The sequence below is a fragment of the Canis aureus genome, chromosome 19, assembly GCF_053574225.1.
Source record: "Canis aureus isolate CA01 chromosome 19, VMU_Caureus_v.1.0, whole genome shotgun sequence".
Classification (NCBI taxonomy): Eukaryota; Metazoa; Chordata; class Mammalia; order Carnivora; family Canidae; genus Canis; species Canis aureus.
The window spans coordinates 9,002,886-9,027,532 of NC_135629.1; the positions used below are offsets into that span (position 1 = coordinate 9,002,886).

Genomic DNA, 24,647 nt, shown 5'->3' on the forward strand with positions numbered 1-24,647 from the left:
TGCTCTTTTCTCATGAATTAGGCCTCTCTCTCCTGTTCTGGGTCTGTGCTGGAGCCGCCAAGGACCTCACCTCATTGAAGTTCAATCCTCACAATAGGCCTCCCAGACAGAGCATATCTGTTCCTTTTTATAGATGTGAAAACTGAGGTTCACAAGGTGAAGTCATTTGTCCAAGATTTCACACCTAGAACAAAGGCAGGAAACCAAAGGGCTTGCCACCCAGATGCAGTGAATCAATTGGATCAGGTTCATCTAATGATCAGTGTTTTTTTTTTTGCTTGGCAGAGCTAGGATTTAAATCCATCCCCGTGGGCTCCTCCTGTCTGGCTGACCCCACCCTGCCTGCTTCCTTCTGCTCTCTGCAGGATGTGCAACGGCCCAGGGCGGGGCAGAGGATGAAGGGGAGGCAGAGGCAGGCTGGATCGAGGGGGCAGCCATCCTCCTCTCAGTCATCTGTGTGGTCCTGGTCACGGCCTTCAATGACTGGAGCAAAGAGAAGCAGTTCCGAGGCCTGCAGAGCCGCATTGAACAGGAGCAGAAGTTCACCGTGGTCCGGGCTGGCCAGGTGGTCCAGATCCCTGTGGCTGAGATTGTTGTTGGGGACATCGCCCAGGTCAAATATGGTAAGTGTCCCAGCCACAGTGCCAGGACTAGACCTAGTGTCTGGGCAGAGGTGGGACAGGATAGGCAGGCAGACCCCGAGAGGCTGGCCCAAGTGAGGGGGTTGGTCCCTGAAGGCTCATTCTGAGCCAAGATATCTTCTGAGATCCTTTGGGAGGTAGAAGGCTACTCCCTAAAGGAGGTAGGATTCCAGAATCCACTTAAAGACAGAAATGGCAAATCCATGGCCCATGTGTTACTAGTCTCAAAAACCTCCACCTGTAGCAGATGTTACTAATCAATCACAGCTCAGGAGCACCCGGGTGGCTCAGAGGTTAAGCATCTGCCTTTGGCTCAGGTCATGATCCTGGGGTCCTGAGATCGAGTCCCACATCAGGTTCCCCACGGGGAGCCTGCTTCTCTCTCTGCCTATGTCTCTGCCTCTCCCTTTCTCTCTATGTCTCTCATGAATAAGTAAATAAAATCTTTTTTAAAAAATCACAGCTCAAAGCATAGATACAGAAGTCTTCTCAACATAATACTCCAAGGACCACTAACACTCAAAATGGGTTTATGAGATGCAATCCATTTCCTACATCTGATTTGGCTATTGATGAGTGGTTGTTGGGCTAGAGAAGGTGTTGTAGGGAGTGGACGTGGATGAGCAAACATTCTAGGCCTGTGATACTGCCATGGAGACAGTGGTCAGGCCTAATGGCATCAAAGGGAGTTTAGGCAAGACATGCCCTGGGTAAGTAGATGCAGAAGATGGGGGAAAGATTGGAGTGCCCTCTTCACTCTGCCTTAGGAGGCTTGGTTTCCTTTGATAATGTGCCTGTCTTAGGGTCTCCTTAGCATAGTGAGGACAGACTAGTTCCTTCCTAAACAACTTCCCAAACCATAGTTGAGATCAAAGAAGCATGAATCGTTGAGAAAATTGGACCCCAAATCCACAGCAGGCTACGAGAGCATTTTATTAATGGAAACACATACCCACTTGAACTAGGATTGTTCTTGGGCCCAGCCTCAGTCCTCCAGGCCTTGTGCAATTCACCTTGGCTCCAGTCTTTAGACGCATATTGACCTGTGATGGGTGCCATCTTGGTTCCCACACCCTGAGACCTCTAGGCAGCCAGTCCCCCAGTAGTGAACTTAACCTTGCAATCATACCTTTAAAGGAATGTTCCAAGACCCTCCAGCCACCTGAGATCCTGCTGACTCTATTGCCCTTCCTCCTACCAGGTGACCTCCTCCCTGCCGATGGCCTGTTCATTCAGGGCAATGACCTCAAGATTGATGAAAGCTCCCTGACAGGGGAGTCTGACCAGGTGCGCAAGTCCGTGGACAAGGACCCCATGCTGCTGTCAGGTGAGATGTGGCCCAACAGTGGGCTCAGTCCCATTGCCAGTTCCTACTTCTGTGCTGCGGGGTGGGGGGGGGCACCCGTGTCCCCTTCATGCGGCTGGAGGTTCTCAGAGACATTGTTCTTGGCTCCAGATCTCCAGCCAGCTCAGCCCCAAATGACAACTGCCTCTCTTTCCCCCAACAAACATACTCTGAGCCTACCATGCACTCAGCACTGCTCTAGGCCCTAGAGGTAGCACAGTAAATAAAATCAACAAAGAATCCCTGCCCTCACAGAACTTACTTCCTAGTGACTTGGTCTTCTGGAAAGTGAGACACCAAAGCCTATTCTTATGAGGGACAGGAAAGCATCAGTAGGGTGATGATTATTTTGAAAAGTTTTCCAAAATACTAAAATACCAACCTACCATGTGCCAGGCACTGGGCTGGGTGCTAGAGATATAGCAATGAGTGAGGCTGATGAGACCCCTGCCTGGAGAAGCTTGTGGTGTGATGAGAAGAGGCAGACATTGCGAAGACTCCAGAGGGTGGTAGGCGTATGATGAAAATAAATCAATGATGGGAGGTAGGTGGTGGGGGAGGTCAGGGGAGGCCGTGTTTGAGCTGAGTGGTGAATGATAAGAAAGAGCTGGCTTTGTAACTTTGTGGGGAGAAAGTATACCAGGCAGAGAGAACAGCAAGTGTAAAGGCCCTGAAGCAGGAAGATTGCGAGCAGGATGGAGAGGGTGGAGGGCCCAGATGTCAGGTCTCATGGGCCATAGTCAGGAATTCAGAAATTTTCTAAGTGTGTTGAGGATCATCTGAAATAGTTTTAAACAGGGAACGGATCACATTTACATTCTTAAAATCTCACTCTGGCTGCTGCAGGGGGTAAGAGAAGAGGTGGAAAGACCTTGCAGAGGTGAGGCCCCAGCTGAATGAGACACCCCCTTAACAGGGACACACAAAGGGCCTCCTTGTCCAGCACTCCTCAGCAAACGTCCTCCAGGCATCTGCTCTGGTCCAGGTCCAGCGCTGAGCACTGAACCCATGATGATTCAGAGCCTTCCCTTGCCCAAAGAGCCCCCAGCCCACAGAGGCTGGGAACAGACCTTTGAACAAACAGCTAATTCCACAGTAGAGGAGCAAGGAAGATGGGAGAAAGCCAAGAAAGGAACAGAACTACTCCAAGTGGAATTGAGCTGGGTTTTAAAGGGCAAGTAGGAGCTTACCAGAGCTGTGGACAAGGGCCTCTTAGCTGAGGCAAACGTGTGCAAAGACACAGAGTTCTGAAGGAATATGGGATGTCCTCGCAATACAAAGAGAATGATCAACGGGTCTGCAGAGTAGGATGGATGAAGACATTATACCATTGTAATGAAATAGAGACTCTGAGGAAGGGAACAGGAATCATGGTGGTCAGGGAAGGCCTGTCTGAGGAGGTTACATTTGAGCTGAAACCAGCACAATGAGAAGAAAGAACATTCTAGGTGAAGGGACAGCAAGTGCAAAGGCCCTGGGGCCCAAGGGATCATAGGAAGCTTCAAATGCCTTCTTGGAACTTAGGGCCACATAAGGGTTATGTAAATGGACATGGCCCTATGGCCCTGGTTCTGACCTCTGAGCTGAAGTGGTTGGCAGAGAGGCTATCATCCCTGGGAGAAGTAGCCTGCTCGGTCGTCTGGATCACTGGAAGTCAGGTGGAGGCACTGAGCCTAAATGGATGGATGACAAAGGTTCCATACAGTTTAGAGAAGGGAGAAGAGCGTAGTTGTTACCTTGCAGGAGGCTGAGGGGAAAAAAATGTTCAGAATCACTGATTTGTATCATAAACCAGCCAAGGAGATGGGCACAGGTGCAGGGGCACTCTGGAAAAGACTTAGACTGGGCAGAGATGGAAGGGAACACCAACTTTTTTGGTTTTCACCTGTACTACTAGCTGGAAGCCCAGGTAAATAGTGTAGACCCTGGGCCTCTGGATGTCAGGAGAGGGCAGCCAAGGTCTCCTGCGATGTCCCTGTGGGCAAGATAGGGCAGGATGCACTAGAGGCCAGGAGATTCTGATGGGTTTTTGCTGATTCTTGAACTGCTGGTAATCCAGTTGCCTTCCCTAGAGCTCCATCCTGTTTCATTATGGAAAGTGTGCCCATTACCTTTGCGGAGACCATGAGTGCAGGGAGGGTGGCAAAAAGAAAGCAAGAGGCAGGACCCACCAAGCTCACCAGAGTGCAGGGTGAGCTAGGCTGAAGAAAGTGACCCCTGGCTGTGAACTGTGAGCTGGTGTTCAGAAACTGGGAGGGGCAAGTGGCTTAGGCCAGGTTCACGGGGAGAGGAAGGAAGGGTGGGCAGAGAAGGAGGTGTAGCCAGCCCAACAGAAGGCAGTGTAATTGGAAAGAGAAGAATTCTGTATGTCAGAACCATTCTAGGACAAAAGAGGCTGCCTGAAAGGTAGTGAGTTCCTGGTTACTGACTGTGTGTGAGCAGGGCTTCCACAGGCTGTGGGGTGCTGGGGGAGTGATAGAGTAGGCCCAGGCACTGAACAGCCACTGCATTCAGTGCCCTCCTAGGCACGCAAGTCACAGGTCCATCACACTCACCCTCAGCCTGTACCTCTGCTGCACGCACACTTGCCCTGGTCACTTTGCCATCCCCTGCTGAGGTGCTCCCTCTTCCTAGATGGCCCTCTCCCTTTCCTGGCTACACATTTAACTCCTGTCCCTTTGCTCTGGCCTCACCTCCTCCAAGAAGCCTTCTCTGCCCACCCCTGGCATTGGGCAGTCACCCCCCAGATGGCTTGGGACTCACATTTCACCCATGACACCCACACCGTGCTTGGCCCATTGGAGCACAGCGCCATGATGCTGACTGATTTTGCTCAGTGCACACCATCTCAGATAAATTAAGGAGTAAAATTCATCTAGCCCTGCCTCCCACAGAGATCTAATGGTCTCATTGTGTGGGCCCATCCATCCTTGGCCCTGTACAGACGGACAGATGCCATCACACTTGTGATTTCTACATGGATCCTCTCACCCAGACCTGTGCAGCAGCGGGGAGCCCTGAGTGTGAAGCTACCGTGAGGTCATGGCCAGCTTCTTCCCTGGGGCTCAAGCATTGTCTGTCAGAGAGAGGAAGGAGGCGAGGCTATTGTAGAAAAGGCTGGGTTGGGCTGGACTGAGGCAGATCTGGGCTTTGGAATGAACTCACTCTGTGGCCCTGGGCTTTTATGCCCCTTGTCTTGACCTGTGAGGACAGTAGGGCTGCTCTGGTATATGGTGTAGGTGAAGCCCCTACCTGGCCCAGTGCTGCCAGGTGGGTGCCCACAGCAGGTTGGTTCCCCTCCGCGTTCCTCAGATGGACCCCGGACCTGGGGGGTGAAAGGTCTGGGTTCAAATCCCTACTGCTGTCATTTGCTGGAAGACCCTGGACAAGCTTCTTACCCTGTCTGTGCCTCTACTTCCTCGCTTGTCAAACAAGGTGACCCCAGCTCATGAGGTTGTGTCAAAGCGTCTGTTTGCCCCTCTCTTCTCTCATCTTGAACCTTTCCCCTCTCCTGCTCTCTGAGCTCTCCCCCACCTCCTCCCCACCTTCAGCCTGCATGAGCCTACTTCCTCCAGGGCATTTCCCCTGATTGTTCTCTTCCCTGGTGCTATGAACTCTGGATGACTACCCTCTGGATGCTCGTTTCTGGGCATGACGGACACCTCAGATGCTTTCCCTGTGCTGGGAGGGCTTGCTGGGCCTTCCATATGAAGGATCCCCGGGAGAGACAGAGGGACCTGGCTAGGGGGACCTGCATGGACCTCATGGTGGTTCAGGAACCCCCTCGTGGTGTCTGACACACTGGTTTAGCCTACAGGAAGGCAGAGAACACTCTGGTGCTGGGTCAGCTGGCCCAGCCATGCCCAGCCTGGAGCCCCGGACAGGTCCATTAGCCCCCATGCCGATGTCTGTGCCATTGGGGAGTCGCTGGGGGGCCCTTCCTCCCGCCTACCCCACAGGGCTGTTGTGGGGACCACATGCGTGGATGCATGTGCCGTCCTTTGTAAATGGTACTGCTGTGAGGTGCCATGTGGAACAAGCATAGCATTTGGAAGCAGAACACCCAGGTTCCAGACCTCTGTTGGCTCCAGCTGTGACCTCTGCCCCTCCAGTCCTCAGTCTCCCTGTCTGACAAATGGGGACAGACCAGCCTTCAGAAAGACTCAGGGGTCCCCAGTGCTGAAGGCATAAAGAAAAGCCAAGAAGCCTGGAGCTCATCTCCTAGGATGGATAGGGAGACACAGGCCCATGACAGAGGTAGCCTCCGGCCAGCCAGAGGACAACGTTCAGGAGTCACAAGGCCCCATATGCACAGGGTCGGGCAGGGAGAGCATGGGCACCAAACCAAGAGTGACTGCTTCTCACTGCTGCCCGCAGAGGTGCCCTAGCCCTGGTACGGCTGCCATGTTCACTGTGCAAGGGGAGCCTGAACCCAGATTTGCATGGACCATCTCCAAATCTAGGACCAACCCATATTTGCATGTTTAACTGTTGGCAGGAAATTCCCATTTTTTTAAAAGCCTCTGTGGATCAAGAAACATATGGGTGAACCCTAGAGTACAAACTCTGACCACCGGGGCCTTTTTTTTTTTTTTTTTCTTAAGTTTTCTACTTGAAGATAATTTCAAACTTTCAGAAAAGTTGCAGGACTTATACAAAGAATGCCTGAATGCCCTTCCTTCAGATTCAGCCATTGTTACCATTTTGCCCCATTTGTTCTCAGGAGCCACACTCTGTCATGCAGTCGTGATGGCCCTTTGCCCTCTGACACTGCAGGTGCATCTCCTAAGAAAAGGATAAGCTCATGTGTGACAGTTAGCAAGGCAGGAAACACAAAGTTGATGCAATACTGTTACCAGAAGGTTCTGTACGTATTCATGTCCATCGATTGTCCCCACAGTGTCCTCCTGGCCATATGGCATCTACATGTCCTACCCCTTTTAACCTCCTTTAATGCAACAGCTTCCTTTCATTAAGACCAACGCTGCCTAATGCCCCTGGGTCCTGAATCCCTGTGAGAATCCCATGGAAGCAGTGATCCCCCTCTTATGAAAAATAAATGCCCAGACTGGTGACTTTGCAGCCTTCCAGGAGATTTGCAGATCCCTAGAGAACCCTGGCCTGGTCTCAATTTGCAGCTGGGGAAATTGAGACCCAGAGCAAGAGTGTAAAGCGCCCCATAAGACAGGGTCAGAGTGAGACCCCAGCCCTCCAGCCTCCCAACCCCAAGCTCTTCCTACAGCCTCCAAGTGCACGCTGGCCTCTGAGAACCCTATGACTTTGCATCCCAGCAGCAAGGCCTGTTTGGAGCATTTATAGTAAATTCCATTGGTTTCCCAATGACTAAGCACCATCTAGGTGGAGCCAAGGGGCCAGGGTGGGGGTTGTCCCCAAAAGCAGGAAAGCCTAGCTCCAGTAGGCCCATTGGCTCAGCCCCCAGCAGGACCCCCCCACCCACCTCCATCCCCCCTCAAACCAGAGCATTAACAGCACGAAGTTGCACAGGACATCGGCAGACCCTCTCCGGCCTGCTGCCCGCCCTGCCTGCCAAGCGGAAGGCCAGGCACGGAGAGCCGGACCTGCCACCACTGCCGCCGCCTCCAGGGAGCCTAGGACGACACCGTGACTGCAGGAAGGCCCAGTGTGCCGCTCGGCCCGCGCTCTCTCCATTACACTACCCTGCCTCTTCTCCATGAGAGGCAGCGGGGTGTAGTGGATAGAGCACGGGTTCAAGTCCCGGCTCTACCACTCACAGCTGTGTGACCCTGGGCCACCACTCGACCTCTCTGAGCCAGAGAGGCCACGGGGAGGGGAGGGGCTTGGGGTCGTACTTGCACCAAACCTACCTCACAGGGCTGTTGTGAGGGGGACAGGCTTGTGGGTGCTGAAATGCTTTGCCAACTGTCTGGTGCTCTGCAAGCATGTGTTATTACTGTTATTAACTGTGTTGATAACAATAATGATGAGGGAACCGCTCCTGGGCTGAGAACTGCATTGGCTTTGCTTGGTGCTTGTGCCTGGAGGCAGATAAGAATTTCCAGATCTTTAGCCCTTCTTCACATTTCTAACCCCAGAAAGAGACCTTTTAGGAAGTATGACCTCTCCCCTCTCCTGTCCAGAAAGAGGCCTGTGAAGTCAAAACCAGGAGAGCAAGGAGCCTAGGTTCAAGCCCCAACCTGTGCCTCGTGTATACTATGCAACCTCAGGCAGCCCTCTCTGGGCTCAGAAGCCCCATTCTGTAAAATCAGGCCCCTCCAGCTCTGCCACCGGCAGCTCAGTGTACCCCACATGCTGCGGCATGGGGCCTTGGGCCCGAGACAGCCAACATCTGGACCAGGTGGGGACCACCTCCTGCTCCTCAGAGCCAGTCCAAGGCAGAGATGGCCCTTGAGCCAGCAGTTAAGAAGGTCCTGACCCAACCTCCGCTGCCAGATCAAAAGCCACGGAACTCCCTGTGTGGGGAGGAGATGAAGGTTCAGGTGGGACAGGACATGCCATCTGGTTGGTGGGAACCACAGCGTTCCCTGGGCCCGAGCGCCTTTCTCTTGTCCTGGATGGATGGCTGCTGGGTGGCTGACGCAGCTCCCCGTCTGTTCTCCTGCCTCCATCTCGCTCCTCAGGGTGGTCCCAAACAGCTCTGCCTCCAGCTTTGCCCACAAACCCTCCCAGCAAGGTGGAAAGAACTGGTGCCACACCCCCAGTCCACCCCGGCTCCACCCCCCCAGGCTGGATGCAGGGATGACCTCCCTGGGCTGCTTCCCCGTCTGTGAAATGGGAGTGACGATGGTCACCCACAGGGTGATAATGACCACCACATGGAAGAAGTAGCTCAGAGAGCACTTGGCACAAGGGACCCACTCACTAAATATTAATGCTCTCCCTCCCTGACCCAGAAATACTTCCCGTGTCTCCCCCATTGAACACCAAGACCCAACTCTGCAGCCCTCCACTCAGCTCTCCATTCCACGGCCCAGCTTCTCTCCTGCTCCTCCCGTCACGCCCCTGAGCTTCGGCCCAGCGTATCTGCCACCATCACACTGTCCCACCTCCTCACCTTTGCCTGGGCTGTGCCCCCTGCCAGTCCACTGGGCCCTGGGTCTCTTGTGGTGGTGGTGATCCATGCTCCTGTCTGCTCTCCTCGGCCCCAACTACACTGAGAGCTCCTGGAGGGCCGGGACCTCCCGTTGGGCCCCAGAGCCTGGCACCCCGTTGGCATCCCGCCACATCTATCAAGTGAACGAGTGTGGCCCCAGGCCACAGACGTCACACCCAGTCACTCTGACCGCACAGGCCTCTACTGGCCCCATCTGAACCAAGATCCAAACTCCCGAGATGCAGTGTTTTCATGGCGGGTGCCCTACCCCACCCAGGAGTGACCCTGTCTCTTTGGGACCCTCGCTGCCTAGACTTCATCGCTGAGAGATGATGACGTAAGTTAGAACTCCCTGTTTTACAGAGGACAGACTGCAGGCCAGAGAGGAGAGGGCTGGCCTCGGGTCGCACAGCAAATCCGAAGCAGACACCAGACTGGTTCCCGGGTTCCACCCACCCCTCGGCCCAGAGCACTGTCCATCTACCCGCCCCCTGTGCTCGTGTATTCTGAGGGGCTCACGAGATTGGACCAGGTGGAGGCTCCAGGATGGTGCCAAGGGACCATGGACATCGAGGTCTTGGTGCAAGACCCTCTGAGGGCCCCCTCACACCTGAAGGGTTCTCACCTCTGGCGCAACCCAGAGACTCTATAGTTTTCCTTTGGGAGGTTTAGTCAATCAACCTTGAATTGGTTCTACCATTAGAGCTGCAGCCCTTAGGGTCAAACATCACCCCTTGAGAGGTATTCTGAAGTTGGGGTGCGATTGCAGCAGGGGTGACCTGGTGCATTCAGTTCTTCCTCCAATAGGAGGGGCAGCAGGCTCTGAGGTCCCAGGAGGGGGAAGGGACAGCCCAGGATGGGGTGGGGAAGAGTGCAAGCCTGGGATGAATCTGACCCTTTGTAAAACCATAAAGATGGCTTATGAGGCATGTGGAGATTCTCCACCCTAAATGTCAAACGTACCCACTAGAGAAAATACCAAGAAAAGAAGTAGCAGTTAAAAAATATGTGCTGGAGTTCCACCTACAAGCTGGGCCTGCTAAGGGGAGACTCACACTCAGAACCTACCCTCAAGAAACTCACAGTCTGGGGGGATAGCCAGGCCTGGAAGCACCCCCAGGGGAAACTGCGGGGTGGGGGGCAGATCAGAGGAGATGAAGTCCCCTGGTGGAGATCAAGAAAGGCCACCTACGGGGAATCCCTGGGTGGCTCAGTGGTTTAGCGCCACCCTTGGCCCAGGGTGTGATCCTGGGTACCCAGGATCAAGTCCCACATCGGGCTCCCAGCGTAGAGCCTGCTTCTCCCTCTGCCTGTGTCTCTGCTTCTGTGTGTGTGTGTGTGTGTGTGTGTGTGTGTGTGTGTGTGTGTGTTTCATGAATAAATAAATAAAATCTTTAAAAAAAAAAAAGAAAGAAAGAAAAGAAAGGCCACCTACGAGGACCCTTCATCCCCAGCCTAGAAGAGGAGGTTTGGGGCCAGAGCAGGGAAAAGGACACTCAGGAGTGGATAACCATGTGAGCAAAGGTGAAGGACTAAACACAGATCTTTAGTGAGCTGTGTGCTCCTACGGAGTAGGAGGTCAGGCTGGGGTCTCACCAAGGATGTGCTGAAAGGTATTTGGACTTTGGAGATGCTACCGAGTGTCTGGGCTGGGGGACAGTGATTAGAGCCATGGCCAGGGGCAAGGGGGCACTGCTGGGGCACAGAGGGGGTGTGATGCCCCCAAACCCCACACCCATCTAGTGCTGGGGCCTGGAGGACTCATCTAAGGCTGAGCAAGGCATGTGCTGTACCTTCACCCCGTGTCCCCGTGTCCCCATGTCCCACACTGTGGCCAGAGGCTGCCTCCTTGGCTTCCTCCTCCCTCCCCTCTGCCTCCTGCTCCCTGCTGTGATGGGAGCGATTAGATTAGAAGGTGATTTGGGTCTGATTATCTTGCGTGGAAATTGGCCCCCTGTGTATTTTTCCATCCTGCTCAGGGCTAGGGAGTTGGAGACCAGCCTCCACATAACCACCCAAACAGAGCAGATTTTTTCAGAATGTGTTTGAGACCAGGGTGTGAGGGCCAGGCTTCCTGAGGTGGGGCCTGGTATGTGACAAAGAGACAGGGGAGAGTCACCCACACCAACCAGTAACCCTGGGCAAACCACTTTTCCCTGTAAAGCCGGGGCCAGGGTGAGGACTAATGAGATGACAGTGTGTGAAGGGTTTAGCTCGATGCCTGGCACACAGGAGGTGTCCTGCAGGGGTCAGCTCTGGCCACTGCCGTCTGCGCTTTGAATCAGCACAGAGTGTTCCTCACCCTGAAAGACCTGGGACACCCCACATACACATGACTTCTTCGGGTCCCAGGCTCCTCATCTCTCTAATATAACCGAGAGTTAAAAGTACACCACCCACCCCACACAAGCTGAGCCAGTGCATGAGAAATCTTGTCAGCAAGTTATAATTACCAAGGTCCTGTCTGTGGGCCTGGTTCTCCCAGTTTGTGCCCCGTGGGCAAGTAGATGGGCTCCAGGGTGTACGTGGGCTGCTCCACCTGCAGTCAGTGTCGGAGGTCATCCTGTGGTCCCCACCATTCCCTGCCCAGAGACAAAAGAGCACTGTCTTTCCATCCTGGGAACAAACAAGGAGCCATCTGAACATCTGGGTTCTTGTTCCAGCTCACCAGGCTTCGTGCCCACTCTGGGAGCCTTTATGACTTGGCTTACCCATGTACACACAGATAGACCAACCTTTACCCGCCAGGAAGGAACTCCCTGGAGAGTGTCCATCTGTCTGTCTGTAAAGCATGTTGCAATCATGAGATCTTAGAGGGTAAGGGGCTAGAACACACACACGCGCATGAGCACACATACATATGCATACACTAGGCACTCACACATGCACCCACAGGCTATCACTCAAGTGGTAGAACAAAAAAGGAGGAGAGGGTAAAACCTTTTGAAAATTGAAAATAGATTGTTTGCTTGAGGAAAGTGCGTTGAGATACAATTCTGAATTATTGACCAAGACTTCAAGTCTGAAGCAAACTGGAAAACAGAGAGAAGACTTGCTAGACACAAATTACCCTGAAAACAGGGAGAAGTGGCCATTACTCTGGAGGGAAAAGAAGGAAAACTGTAAGAAAGCAGAATTGGGTTCAAGAAGCAAGTCATCAGGGTGCTGGGTGGTTCATTTGGTTAAGCATCTGCTTTCAGCTCAGGTCATGACCCCAAGGTCCTGGGATCCAGCCCCACATCGGGCTCCCTGCTCAGTGAGGAGTTTGCTTCTCCATCTCCCTCTGCCCCTCCCCTCCCCCTGCTCGTACTCTCGTGCTCTCTCTCACTCAAATAAATAAATAAAATCTTTAAAAAAAAAAGAAGAAGAGGCAAGTCATGAAGGCCCTCAGCCCCAGTCTGGTTCCTCCTGTGCAGCCTGAGGATGGCCTGAGATGCTTCCCTCTCTGTTGGAGAAGGAAACACATTTCTATCCGGGGTGAAGAACATTTAAATTTAAATTTTTTTAAAAAGTGGGTGCCTAAAGGTGCAAATTCACTTACCTGGATTCTTTACTAAATAGAGGGGCTGCTGGCAGGCCTAGGGGGTCTCCCCAGGGGTGCCTGTCACCACTGCAGGTGACACCCTACAGACCATGTGGGCCGACTCTGTGAGTGGTCTGTGGGTCTGTGACAGCCCCTAGGACACGGTGATGCATCCCCAGCACCAGCCTGAGGATAGAGGGCTGGCTGTGCCTGCGTCTCTACGAGAAGTGGATCGCCATAGCGGCCGTCCACTTCCCGGGCTGGGTCCCAGCTGCCCCCCTGCCCCAGGGGCTCATCTTGTTTCTCCAGTGAGGCTGTAGCTTCAGCGGGTTTGTTTGTTTGTTTTTTCCCAACTCTTTATCACAGTAAAAAACACATAAAATGTACCATTTTAAGCATTCTTAAGTATGCAGGTCCCTGGCATTATGGACATTCACACTGTTGTGCCACCATCACCACCGTCCACCTCCAGCACTCTTCATACTGCAAAACCGAACCTCTAGAGCCATTGAAGAGTCACCCCCCGAAGGCCCCCCTCCCCGGCCCCTATAGCCACCATTCCGCTCTCTGTCCCTGTGAATTTTACTGCTCTGCGGAGCTCACGTAGTGGAATCCACAGTAGTTAGCCTTTTGCATCTGGCATATTTCACGGAGCATAATGTCCTCAAGGCTCATGCATGTTGTAGCCTGTGTCAGAATCTCCTTCCCTTTTAAGGTCAAATAATAATCCATTGTGTGTATGTTGCACGTTTTTCAGCAGATTTACCTTTGCATTTTATCCTCACTCTGGCACAAACCCTCCCAAGTGAATCTTGGACAAGCTGCCCCCTGAGCCCCACTCAGAGGTTGGAGGGGCCTCTATAACAGTAGCAACCAGACTCTCATGTCAAACAGCAGCTGACACAGAAACCCTAAATAGGAATAAAAGTGGAGCCACTCTGACCAGAGGCCTCCCCCACCCCCACGGCCGACCCTTCTGCCCCTCAAACAAATTCCAGGGCCCTTTAAAACCCAGTTTGAAAATCCTAAAATTCTGCAAAAGGGGTTTTCTTGCACCATAGAGCCTGGGGAAGTCTAGTGTCATCATGTACCACCCCTACTTGGAATAAAGCTTTAAAATGCATAAAATAGGGGCACCTGGGAGGCTCAGTGGTTGAGTGTCTGCCTTTGGCTCAGCATGTGATCCCAGGGCTCTGGGATCGAATCGCGCAATGGGCTCCCTTCTCCTTCTGCCTATGTCTCTGCATGTCTCTCATGAATAAGAAAATAAAATCTTTAAAAAAATAAAACGCATAAAATGGAAAACATTGGATCACAAAGGAGGCCAATTACATTGAAATAGTGAAAATAATAATATAGGTGCTTCTTTGTCAGCACACTGATAACAAGGTCCAGCGGGTAGGCTAATAACATCTGTGCCTGTAAAATCAGGATGAACAAAAATGATCGCAACAACTGTAAAGTCATATGGCAAAGAACCTGTGTTATTTGAAATGCATGTAATCGCATTGTGGGCCACTAGCACTCCTGGGGTTTGTGCCCATATTCATAGCAGGTGGAAATGCTAAATTTCGGCTAGGCATTTGTGAAATAAAGATGCCGTTGTCTTCTCTTCCACGGTCACAGAGGGAGTTCTTCCCCAGATCTTTAGGAGGGAGCAGACCCCTTTATAAGTGGTCCTGTCCAGTCCTATCTAGGACAAAGCGGGGAGGTGACTCTCCAAGAGAAGGTAGCAGGTGGTCGGCCAGAGAAGTGAGGTGTAGCACATTACAGCCCTGTCCCAAAGTGAACTCAGAGGATCCCCCCAGGGCCTCGGCAGGCAAAGAGCCAGGAGCTTTCTGGGACCTAGTTCCTTGCACTCCTTGGGGGAGGGGGCTTGAACTCAAGCAGCGGTAACTTGGCTTTTGTCCCCTTCCCCAGGGACCCACGTGATGGAGGGCTCTGGACGGATGGTAGTGACCGCTGTGGGTGTGAACTCTCAGACTGGCATCATCTTCACCCTGCTGGGGGCTGGTGGTGAGGAGGAAGAGAAGAAAGACAAGAAAGGTAAGCACAGCCCCCCAACAGACTGGGAGAAGAGCTCTTCGGGTCACTTTTTTTTGTTGTTTACTCATTCACTCAACAAAATAGTTCTTGAGTGCCTTTTATGTCCACGCCCTGTGCCAACAGCCTCCTCCTGCATCCTTGAGGCTCTGCTTGGCCAGGAGGACTCTATCTGTTCCATCTCCAGGGTCTTGTCCCAGTCTCTGTCTGTCCTGTCATGTCATGGAGGACCCTCCCCCCAGGCCAGGCTCAGTGTCCAGCCTCAAGTGTGACCTGGTCCCATCATCAGCCCTGATATGGAGTAGAAAGCCCCACCTGCGCTCACTCCTACCATATTCTCCACTCCACAGAGCAGAGCTACAACCCCCACCCTCCCCCAGCCCAGACTCCGACCGGATATGGACAGAGGAGATTCTAGGAAAGGTGGCCAAACTTGTGGTTCCCTTTCTTACCCGCCCCCCCCCTCCCCAGAGTGACCACTTTGCCTGGGTTCTAGCTTCCCTTCCACCTTGGAAACAAGATTCCTACTCCTTGGGCTCCCCCTCAGGGCAACAGGCCAGTAGCCTGGGCTACAAGTGCCTCTCAGAGCAGAGGGAGGGATGCTCAGAAGACACAAAAAGCCTAAGTTCCATCAGGCCAGGCCCAGACCCAAAGGCCAGACCCCTGTCCCCAGCATGGCCAGCTCCTTACCCAACACCTATGCCCAATCTCAGGGACAGCCCCCTCTGATATCTTCAGTCTCCTTCCTCAAGCTCCAGAGGAGGGTCCCCCACACCCAGAACATCTGGGGTCCAGGGGAAGGAGAGAGAATGTAGATGGCCCGTGCTTGAGTTTTAAGGGCAACCCTGCTACCTCCAGCAATCTGCAGCCAACCAGACACAGAGCCTGGGTCATAACCAAAGGTTAAGTGTTCCCAAGGGCAATACCCCATTTTCTGGAGGGGCCCCCCTAAGATTATGACAGCCTCACCAGCAAGAATAGTGGAGCTGAGCTGTCATCTGGGAAGTCCAGAGGCTGGAGAGAAGAACCAGGAGACAGCGGAGATTGAAACTAAGGACACAGTCCTAATCGAGAGGCCCAGAGGGTATCAGGACAGTGTCCACACAGTGTCATAGAAACTGTGGCCAGCTCTGGCACCAGGGTGCAGACAGTTGAGCAGATACGGGCAGTGAGCAGGGTATAGCAGATGAGGCAGGCCTCCCTGGGGCCTGGTAAGGGACAGAAGCCAGATCTGTGTTCTCAAAGATTTCAGTAGGAAGACAGGCCTCTCCTGCCCTAAAGCACATGTAGAGTCCTTTACTGAACACATACCTGCACCCCAGTGTGATGGGGGTGTCAGTGTAGAGGGAAGAAGTGGGATGTGGGGGGCACAGCAGAGGAAGATACGGGGCCACCCAGCTTCTCCAGCCCCCATGAGCAGCATGGCTGGGGCTGGGCCCCCTCTTCACTCCCATCCCATCAGTTCCGCCAGGGACATTGCTTAGAGCCTGCCAATCGCAGGCCCCCATTTCAGGATGACTGCAGGCATGCAGCTGTGTGTGTGTGTGTGTGTGTGTGTGTGTGTGAATGTGCGTACACGTGCACGTGCAGATGAGGCTGTATGTGCTTCTCCTTCATTAACATGTCTCAAAAATCATCACACAGGTGTGAAGAAGGGGGATGGCCTTCAGCTACCAGGTACAGTAAGACACCCCTCAGGGTAGATGGGACCTTTAGAAATAGCAGCAGCCTTTGAGCACTGAGCCCTGGCCCTAGTCCACCAGCACACAGCTGGAGGAGGCTCCCTGACCCACCAGACTCTCCACTGTGCCCCCACGTGCTGCCAGGCCCACCGGAGGACCCAGCACCTCCCTCTACCCTTCCAGTGCTTTACCCTGCCAGCCAATGCACATGGCACCACCACCATCTCCACACTGGCCTCAGCCCCACACACCAGCATGCAGGGCCCCGCTCACCACCATGTGACCCCACAGCCCTGCTGTCCTGTGCACAACCTGCAGAGCCTGTCCTGGCCGCCCCTCCCCACACAGCATGTGCACCTCACCCACTGGTGTCTCTTCCCTCCCCTTCCCACAGAACCCACTTCCCCACCCCAGGAAAGAACAACCAGAGTGAATTTGACTATCTCACATCATTTTTAATTTCTAAACTAAGGGAAACTTGCCAGTACCTTCTCTGTCTCATGCACAAAGTGTGACATGCTTGATGTCACCAATTAAATGATGGGGCATCTCGTGTAGGGGTGACCAAGGCGATCTTTAGAGTGCTGGTTAGGAAGGAGGAGGTGGCCATGGGCAGTGGCCTGAGTCAAGGAAGGTTTGAATCCTGAGTCACCACCACCGCTGGATGTTCCTCTGGGACGCAGCGATGGTGGTCATGACAAATACTCAATCAGAATGGCTGGTGCCTGTCCTGCACTGGTTGTCGAATGTTTGGAAATGACTCTCGGCCATGGGTCCCTCTGGCCCTGACAGGCAGCCAGCTGCCCTCTACTGGAAGCTTCTCTGGTGGGGACCTGCCTGATGGGCATTGCCAGGCAGGTGCATCAGCCCAGACCTTAGCACAGAATGGTGCCATCCTACCTAACCACATTGATCATCTGCCATGCTTTATTTCAAAGACCCTCCATGTCTGAGTTTTTTCCCTGATTTTTATGGCATCTCTATGGGAACATTTCACCTCCACCCCCAAATTTGAGTTTCCTGATTTCCAACGGAGATTTTTTTTTAAAGAATATAGTCATGTTATTTCCTGCAAGTTGGTTCATGTCTTTATTGTTGTTGCTGTTCTGCATTGTTGCTTTTCTCCATTGTGACACACTGCATTTTCCATCCCTCCCACCCCTGCAGCGGCCGATGGTGCAGCAGGTTCAAATGCTGCAGATAGTGCAAATGCCAGCCTAGTCAATGGTACGTCTCCGATGGCGAGCTCTCGGTCTCGGTTGGATGGGCATCTCTCTCTCCTCCACCCCCAACTCTGGGCTTGCCTCTCCCTGTTCTGGACTGCACAGATCTTGGATGTGCATGGGCAGCTCTGGGACAGTCATCCTCCCATGTGGGGCAGGCGCTTAAGAGAGAAGCCACCACCGGGGAATCAGCTCCACGCCCACTTGCGGGCTGCCAAAATGGCACTGGTCCTGCTGGGCCCGTAACCCCCAATGGAGCCCAGAAGAGGGACATCACCTGGGTTTCAGATTTGGCTCCCAAGAAGCAGCATCCCACCCGGCGTGGCCCTCTCCTAAGCACATTCCTGGCCCTAGCTTGGGGAAGAAGGCCGGGGGTCAGGACCTGGGCTGAAGCTGGCATCTGGGTCTCTGGTGAAGGCTCCAGTCCTTGACTGGAAGATTTTCCTCGAGGCAGGGGGACCCAGGCCGGGGTTCAGCTCTTCGGCCCCACCCCATAGCATGGCTGAGCCACTGACAAACATGTCTTCCTTTTCTCTTTCACGGAGTGAATGGGCAGGGGGCTCGCTTGGGCTCGGGCCTGGTTCTGTCCCTCGGAGGTGGCCTGGTGTTTCCTGCTGTTGCCTGTGCTAGAGCATTTTTCCTGAGTCTCTGCATTCTTATGGGGCCCCTTGAGGGTTAGGGTGGCAGTGGGGGGCTGCCACAGTAGCTGGGGTCTGCATTTTAACCTCCTTACCCACAGAAAAGAAGGAATTCCATTCACTTGCCTCCGAGCCTTTAGAGGGTTTCTTATTTCTCTGCCCTCCCGCCTTCAGAGTGACAAGGCTTCTGTGTACTCAGATAGATCCCCTGTCCCCAAATGAAGTAGCATGATAGTCACCCAGGCTGAGAGCTGTAGGGCTTGATCATAAAACTGTTGCCCCAGGGAATCGAAGGGGGGAGGGGAGCCTTTCTTGCAGCATCGCTGCATAGGAGGCACGGGGCTGTGGGTTTCTCATCTATTATGTCATTTACTCCTCATCACTCCTGGAAGAGGTGGAGATCTTGTCCTACCTCAAAGTCTCATCCCCTGCTCCACACCTCTGGCTGAGCCACTTGCATTCAAAGTGTCTAATGATGGAAGCACCTAGTAGACGTCAGAGTCCAAGCAAGACACTTCTGTGAGCTGTGCCTTGCTAATTTGAGTGTGGGTCTATTTCAGGCACAGGAGGAGAAAGGCGAACAGCTTGGGGTGTGGGAGGTGTCATGCATCAGGGAGGGGAAGTGAGGGATGACAGGGAGAACCAATATAGGCAAACCCAGGCAGGGGGAGAAGGGAACAGGAGCTGGCCTTCTGCTTCCCCTAGAGCAATGAGCCTGCCGGGCTCGGGAACATATAGACTGCATCCAGGCTGGTCGGTCCCAAAAAAGGCAGCTTCACTTCCAAACTGTAGCAGAAAACCCCTAGTATCCTGAGAAAAACTGCAGGAAAGATAGGGAACTTGACCACCTACTCTTCACCAGGCACTTTGCGAACATTTCATGCTCATGGCCTCATTTGATCCTCATGACAACCCAATCATACACAGTTTATTGTCCCCACTTTAAAGATAGGGAGACTGAGACTCAGGGAGATCAAGACACTAGCCCAAGGTCACAGAACTAAAAAATTAGCAGAGCTGCGATTTGAACCCAGGCCTGCTGGCTCTAAAGTGCATGCTTCTCTTCCTGATCCAGGATGTCCCGAAGGAGTGGGTCTTGTAAACTTCACAGGGATATTAAGAGGTCCTACCCCCAAGAAAAGGATCCTGTGGTCAAAGATGTTTCAGAACCGTGGGACAGAATTAGTCTCTTCCTCATTGCGGGACTTAGAATCTTGAATGTGCTGGTATATAGTGGAAAATTAGCCGTGAAGGGCTTCCCAGGCTGATTTGGCTGCAGGACCTTTCCTGAATCTTGTGGGATTGGTATGTCTCTGAAATATACTTTGGGAAACAGTGCTCTAAGCCATTGCTACTCAAACTGTAATCAGAGGACCGGAAGCCTAGACATCTCTTAGGAGCCTGTTAGAAATGCAGAACCTCAGGCTTCACCCCAGACCCACTGAACAAGAATCTGCATTCTACTAAGTTCTCCAGGCTCCAGGCCGGAATGCACTAAAGGTTAAGAGGTGCCAGGCTGAGACTTGGTCAACGGGAGAACTAACCGTTCCTTCAGCTCCTTCCTCTGAACCACATTAGGATGATTTAGATATAGAAAACACACTCAGCTGGCCGACTGCCCACCCAACCCGAGCCCCCTCCCAACTAAAAGTGGGTGCGTTTCATTTATCTTGGAGCCGTTATGATCGGCAGTATTATTTTATTATTTCTTTTATGTTTATTAATATATCACTATTTCATCACAATTAGTAAATACATAACTCTGAACTCCAGACATTAACAGGGCACTTTGTGGTGCTTTTCAGACACATCGCCTTGGTTGAAATTGTCACATGACATGGGGGAAGAAATGGAGGCACAGGCAAGAGAAGTAGCATCTCCAGGTTTACCTAATTAGTGCTCTGTCTCCCCAAAGCTTGTTTATCGGGTCTCCTCACCATGATTCCTCCACACACATGTTTTTACACCCATGCCCATTGCCCTGCATGAAGAGCACAGACCCATTTGTCAAAGCTGCATCTGGCATCTGATGCAGAGGGGCCTCCAAGTCTCCACCCTAGCTCCCCATCCCAGGGCCCCTGAAACAGCCCACCCTCCTGGGCCAGATCAGAGCCAGAGCTGGCTGTCCCACCATAGTTCTGGGGCCAAGCAAGCACCACTTTGGCTGAGGAAAGCCCCAAATAAGTCCCTTGCTTCTGAGAAACCAGGCCATCTGCACCAAAGCACCCCCAGAACACAGCTCCCTCCCTTGAACATATGCATTGGTGATTATTTTTCTGGCCACGTGATCACTATGGAAATAAAAGAGGAAATTGCTAGCTTGGTTAATGGGCGCACACATGGGCTATTGCATCTGATAATATGCAATGCAAATAAGGCTCCTTTGTGTCTTCTAAAACCAAGTATCCTGCTGTGCCCTTTAGCCTAGTTAGTAAAATTATTTTAAAAAATAAAAGTAATTGTAGTTCATTCCTATTTGTTCTAAAAAGGCTTTTTCTGTTTTGTTTTTAATCCAGCAAAAGGAACTTTACAATAGAGCAACAGGGGCCCTTCTCTTTCAACCCCCAGGGTGGATCACTGACCCTTTGCTGTGAGAGGCAGTGGGAACAGCCCTGCACTTCCCTTGGAGAGATAGCATGGGGCTGGGATCCAGGAAAGCCACTTCTCCCCTCTGAGTCACTTACAACAACATGGTATGGCAATGGTGATGACAGTATTATGGAACCAGTAAGGCAGCCACAGGGTTATCATCAGGATGCTGCAGAAATCAGGGCTGTCTCTGAACCTCCCTTGGCCTCAGTTTCCTCATCTGTAAAAAGAGAGTGATGAGAATCCCTCCCATCCTACTGGCAGTGTTCAGGAAAGATTGACAAGGCATGACACTCACAAACTACAAAATGATAAATAGGCAAGTGGTTATTACTAAGACAACTGTCGGGTGCTGTGGAAGCTGAATGTTGCATCCCCATTGTACAGAGGTGGAAACTGAGACTGGGAGAGGTAAAGCTGCACAGCTAGTTGGTGTCAAAAGGGGGGTTTTGGGAGCCCAGTCCCACCAGGGCTGCCTTGATGTGTCTCCTCTGGGCTCAGAGGGGCTGAAAGATAGCTCTTCTCCCCAGCTGGGATGAAAACATAGACACACTTTGGGGTCAGCTCTCCATTTACCCCCTAGGACCCAGGCAGGCTGTCTGCCTCTCTGAGCCTCAGTTTCTCCTCTGTAAGTGGCTGCAATACAGGAGTGCTCTGGTAGGGATGTGCTGCGGACTAGATGAAATCATGGAGGTTCTACATGCGTCCTGGCACATGGTGGGTTCTCATAGAATGTGGGCTGTGAGAATCATCTTCACAGCAAATGGCCAAGGGTGGCTGACCTCAGACTCCTCCCAAGGTGGCAAGGCCTATGGGCAGAGCTCTGAGTGAGCTCAGTGGACAGGCCCAAGAGACAGGAGGAACCCCTCTCTCTGCAGTGCCAGCAGGTAAAGGCAAGTATCTCAGCTGCCAGCTAGTGACCATCAGTTCCTCCCATGCTCCAAACCCAGCCCACAAGCCTCTGGCCAAGAGTGGGGAGGGGGCCTCCCAGGCAGCCCTGATTAAGGAGTGAGAAGCCCCAGACTCAGCCCTTTCCCCAGCACTAGCATGCAGGGCAGAGCAGGAGGGGACATCCAGGGGAGCCCACCAGCCTGACCTCCTTATGTGCTAGGGCCTGAGCTGGTCAACCTCAGAATAAAGAGCATAGACCCAAATGGAGGGGGGTTCAGCAGCTTCCCCTTGAGAGCCAGAACACTCCCTCCAAGCCCTCTGGACACACTTGGGGTACCTCAGAGCCCACCACTAGGGAGCCCTTGCCCACCTTGGGATGGGTCACTCTCAGTGGAGCTGGGCAGGGGATTGTCCATGCTGTGGCTTCGTGCTCCTCCAGATGGAAAAGGAGATGGTAAAATTCTATATACATCCCTCCTAGAGCCAGGAACTAAGGAACACATTGACCAAAGCCCTCTCCTTCTAGACCTTCTCTCTCTCCCTTTGTCTCTCTCTCTCCCTCTCCCTTTCTCTCCCTTTCTCTGTCTCTGCCTCTATCTCTCTCTTTTCCTTTGCCTTCTCTCAGCCCACCAAAGGCATAGACCAAATTAATCACTGGAGACCTGAGAACCCCTCTCCTTCCTGCCAGCCAGCTGTGGTCCCTTTGACCCTCAAAGGTTGTCATTTAATCTGTAAGATTCTCAGAGCTGAAGTAATTCCCACTGAGACTTCTCTCCAAGCCCCCAGAGAATCAGGACAGACCCTGCAGCCCATGTGGTGGCCAGGTTTGCTCTTGTCTCGAGGCCTCCCCAGTGTCCCCATGTGAAAGGACAGAGTCAGCTCGGCCCTTCCTCCATCCGTGACATGAATGTCCATGGCCCTGTTATGTCTTTGTGATGATCAGCATGTATTGTCTGTTCTCTGTTGTCTGTTAAAATTCTTTGTCGTGTAGGTAAAATGCAGGATGGCAATGTGGACGCCAGCCAGAGCAAAGGTAACCCTTTCGTCTTAACCGGCTTCTATGGTCCCAGTGGCCCCTCCCCACTGGCTCTGAGAGCCAGGCTAAAGGCAGACAGGTTTGCACCTACAGGTGCCTGACATGGGGAGGGGGTGGAGGGGTAGCTGTGATTCACGTGGTGCCAGACCAAATGGAGACGTCACCCGTGAGGACAGGGTTCACCTGTGAGCCAGCTCTTCCCCTGCCTGTGATCTATGCTGCCTATCTAGCTGAAGACTTGAAGCTGGTTCTTTGAGATCCTTAGGGGTTAGAGTGTAAGGCCCCAGACCCAGCAGTCAGGCCTGCACTGAAGGAAGAGGGGCTTGGCACCCATGGATAGGAAGACTCTCTTTTATCTTTTAAGCCCCTTTTTGGTCCCTCCTGTCTGGCAACCACTTAATATCCCAACAACATACTCCAGAACCAACTGAGGAAGTCCAAGCTTATCTGTTTTGTCTAAAGTGGGAAAAGCTGAGGGGCCATTTGGGGAAGGATCTGTGGGCTTGTTCAGGCCCAGAGGGAACCCCAGCCTACTCCTACTGCAAATCCAAGGTGGAATTCTGTCACTCCCTGTTCACACTTGGATTCCAGATCCAAGGCAGCCACTGGCCCCGGGTTCAGGGTCTCCAGCTGGGAGAGGCAGACTCCATGTCACAGGATCTCTGTGCCAGCCATGCAGGGGTCTAGGCAAGGGAGTGAATGCCTCACCACACTCCCTTGGGCAGGCAGGGTGGGTGCCAGTATCCCCACCCTGCAGGCTGACCTGGGTGTGCATGTCTGTGTGTGTGTGTGTGTGTGTGTGTGTGTGCGCGTGCCTGTGTGTGCTCTGCCCCTGCAGCCAAACAGCAGGACGGGGCGGCCGCCATGGAGATGCAGCCCCTCAAGAGTGCAGAGGGTGGCGACGCCGATGACAAAAAAAAGGCCAACATGCACAAGAAGGAGAAATCTGTGCTACAGGGCAAACTCACCAAGCTGGCTGTGCAGATCGGCAAGGCGGGTAAGCACGCAGCCACACTGAGTGGTGCAAGGGGGGATGTGGGGTACACAGTGGGGCCCCAGGCAGGGCCCTGCCCCAAGCTGGCTCTGCAAAGTGAGGCATGAGATGGGCACTGAGACCCACCCTTTCCTACCACAGCAACACCCCGGGCCAATACACAATAAACACTCGAATGGTAGGTTGGAGCAGGGGAAGGCAGGGATGGATGAGGGCTCTAGACTGACCACCCCAGCTGCAGTGCTGAGGAAAAATTGAGGAGGTTGAGGGCAGCGCCGGGAGCCCAGTGAGAAGCCTCTGCTGTCTGAGCCTCAGCACAAGCCCAGATTCCCAACTGAGCCGGGAGCTCCAGGTGATGGCTGGTGGTGGCCCCTCTGGCCCAGGAAGCCGAGCCCAGCTGCAGGGCGTGCCCTGCCCGTCTGACATGGCCTTGGCCTCTCCTCCTGCATAAGGACAAAGCAAACACCAAGGCCTCCCCACCTGGCTGTCTCCCTGCTCTAATTATAGGCACCACAGCGTGGAAAAGGAAGGCAAATTACAGGCTTGGCTGTCTATATTTAAACTCGGGGCCTGGTGATAGCTCCCGGCTGCTGGGAGCTTGGCTTCCCGCCCCTGCGACTGTCAGATGGGGATAGAGCCGGCTCTGAAGCTCCACAGCTGGAGTGGGGGTGGGGAACCTGCGGGCCCAGGGATTTCCTCCATCCACAGAACCACAGCAGGGCAGGCAGGCGCTGGGGGGCAGGGAACCCGGTGCCAAGAACAACCCGTGGCCGGCACAGCCCTTGCTCATCTCTTTCTTCCTCCTCAGCCTTGCCAAGAATGGAGTTCAGACTTAAACACTTCTAGGTTCGCTTCCCATCTCTGCTTTCTCTCTTGGGCTTAATTCCCTGAAGCAGAGCCTGAGATGGGTGGGCACAGGATTTTTAGGGGCGCAGGTGCTCTCAGGTGA

The 24,647-nt window shown here is 53.2% G+C and overlaps 1 protein-coding gene across 11 annotated transcripts in view; it reads left to right on the plus strand.

The window, feature by feature from the left end:
• The window catches only part of ATP2B2 (ATPase plasma membrane Ca2+ transporting 2), a 371,101-nt gene that overhangs the window by 295,009 nt on the left and 51,445 nt on the right, over positions 1-24,647 (plus strand). For 6 of the 11 annotated variants that reach the window (XM_077857845.1, XM_077857846.1, XM_077857841.1 and 3 more), the window contains 7 exons: positions 366-623; positions 1,843-1,968; positions 14,523-14,648; positions 16,290-16,322; positions 17,495-17,554; positions 22,660-22,701; positions 23,543-23,701. In XM_077857845.1, coding sequence (XP_077713971.1) covers positions 366-623; positions 1,843-1,968; positions 14,523-14,648; positions 16,290-16,322; positions 17,495-17,554; positions 22,660-22,701; positions 23,543-23,701 — 804 coding nt within the window. The remainder of the gene's footprint in view (positions 1-365; positions 624-1,842; positions 1,969-14,522; positions 14,649-16,289; positions 16,323-17,494; positions 17,555-22,659; positions 22,702-23,542; positions 23,702-24,647) is intronic. The other 5 variants (XM_077857848.1, XM_077857844.1, XM_077857847.1 and 2 more) reach the window with 3 other exon arrangements.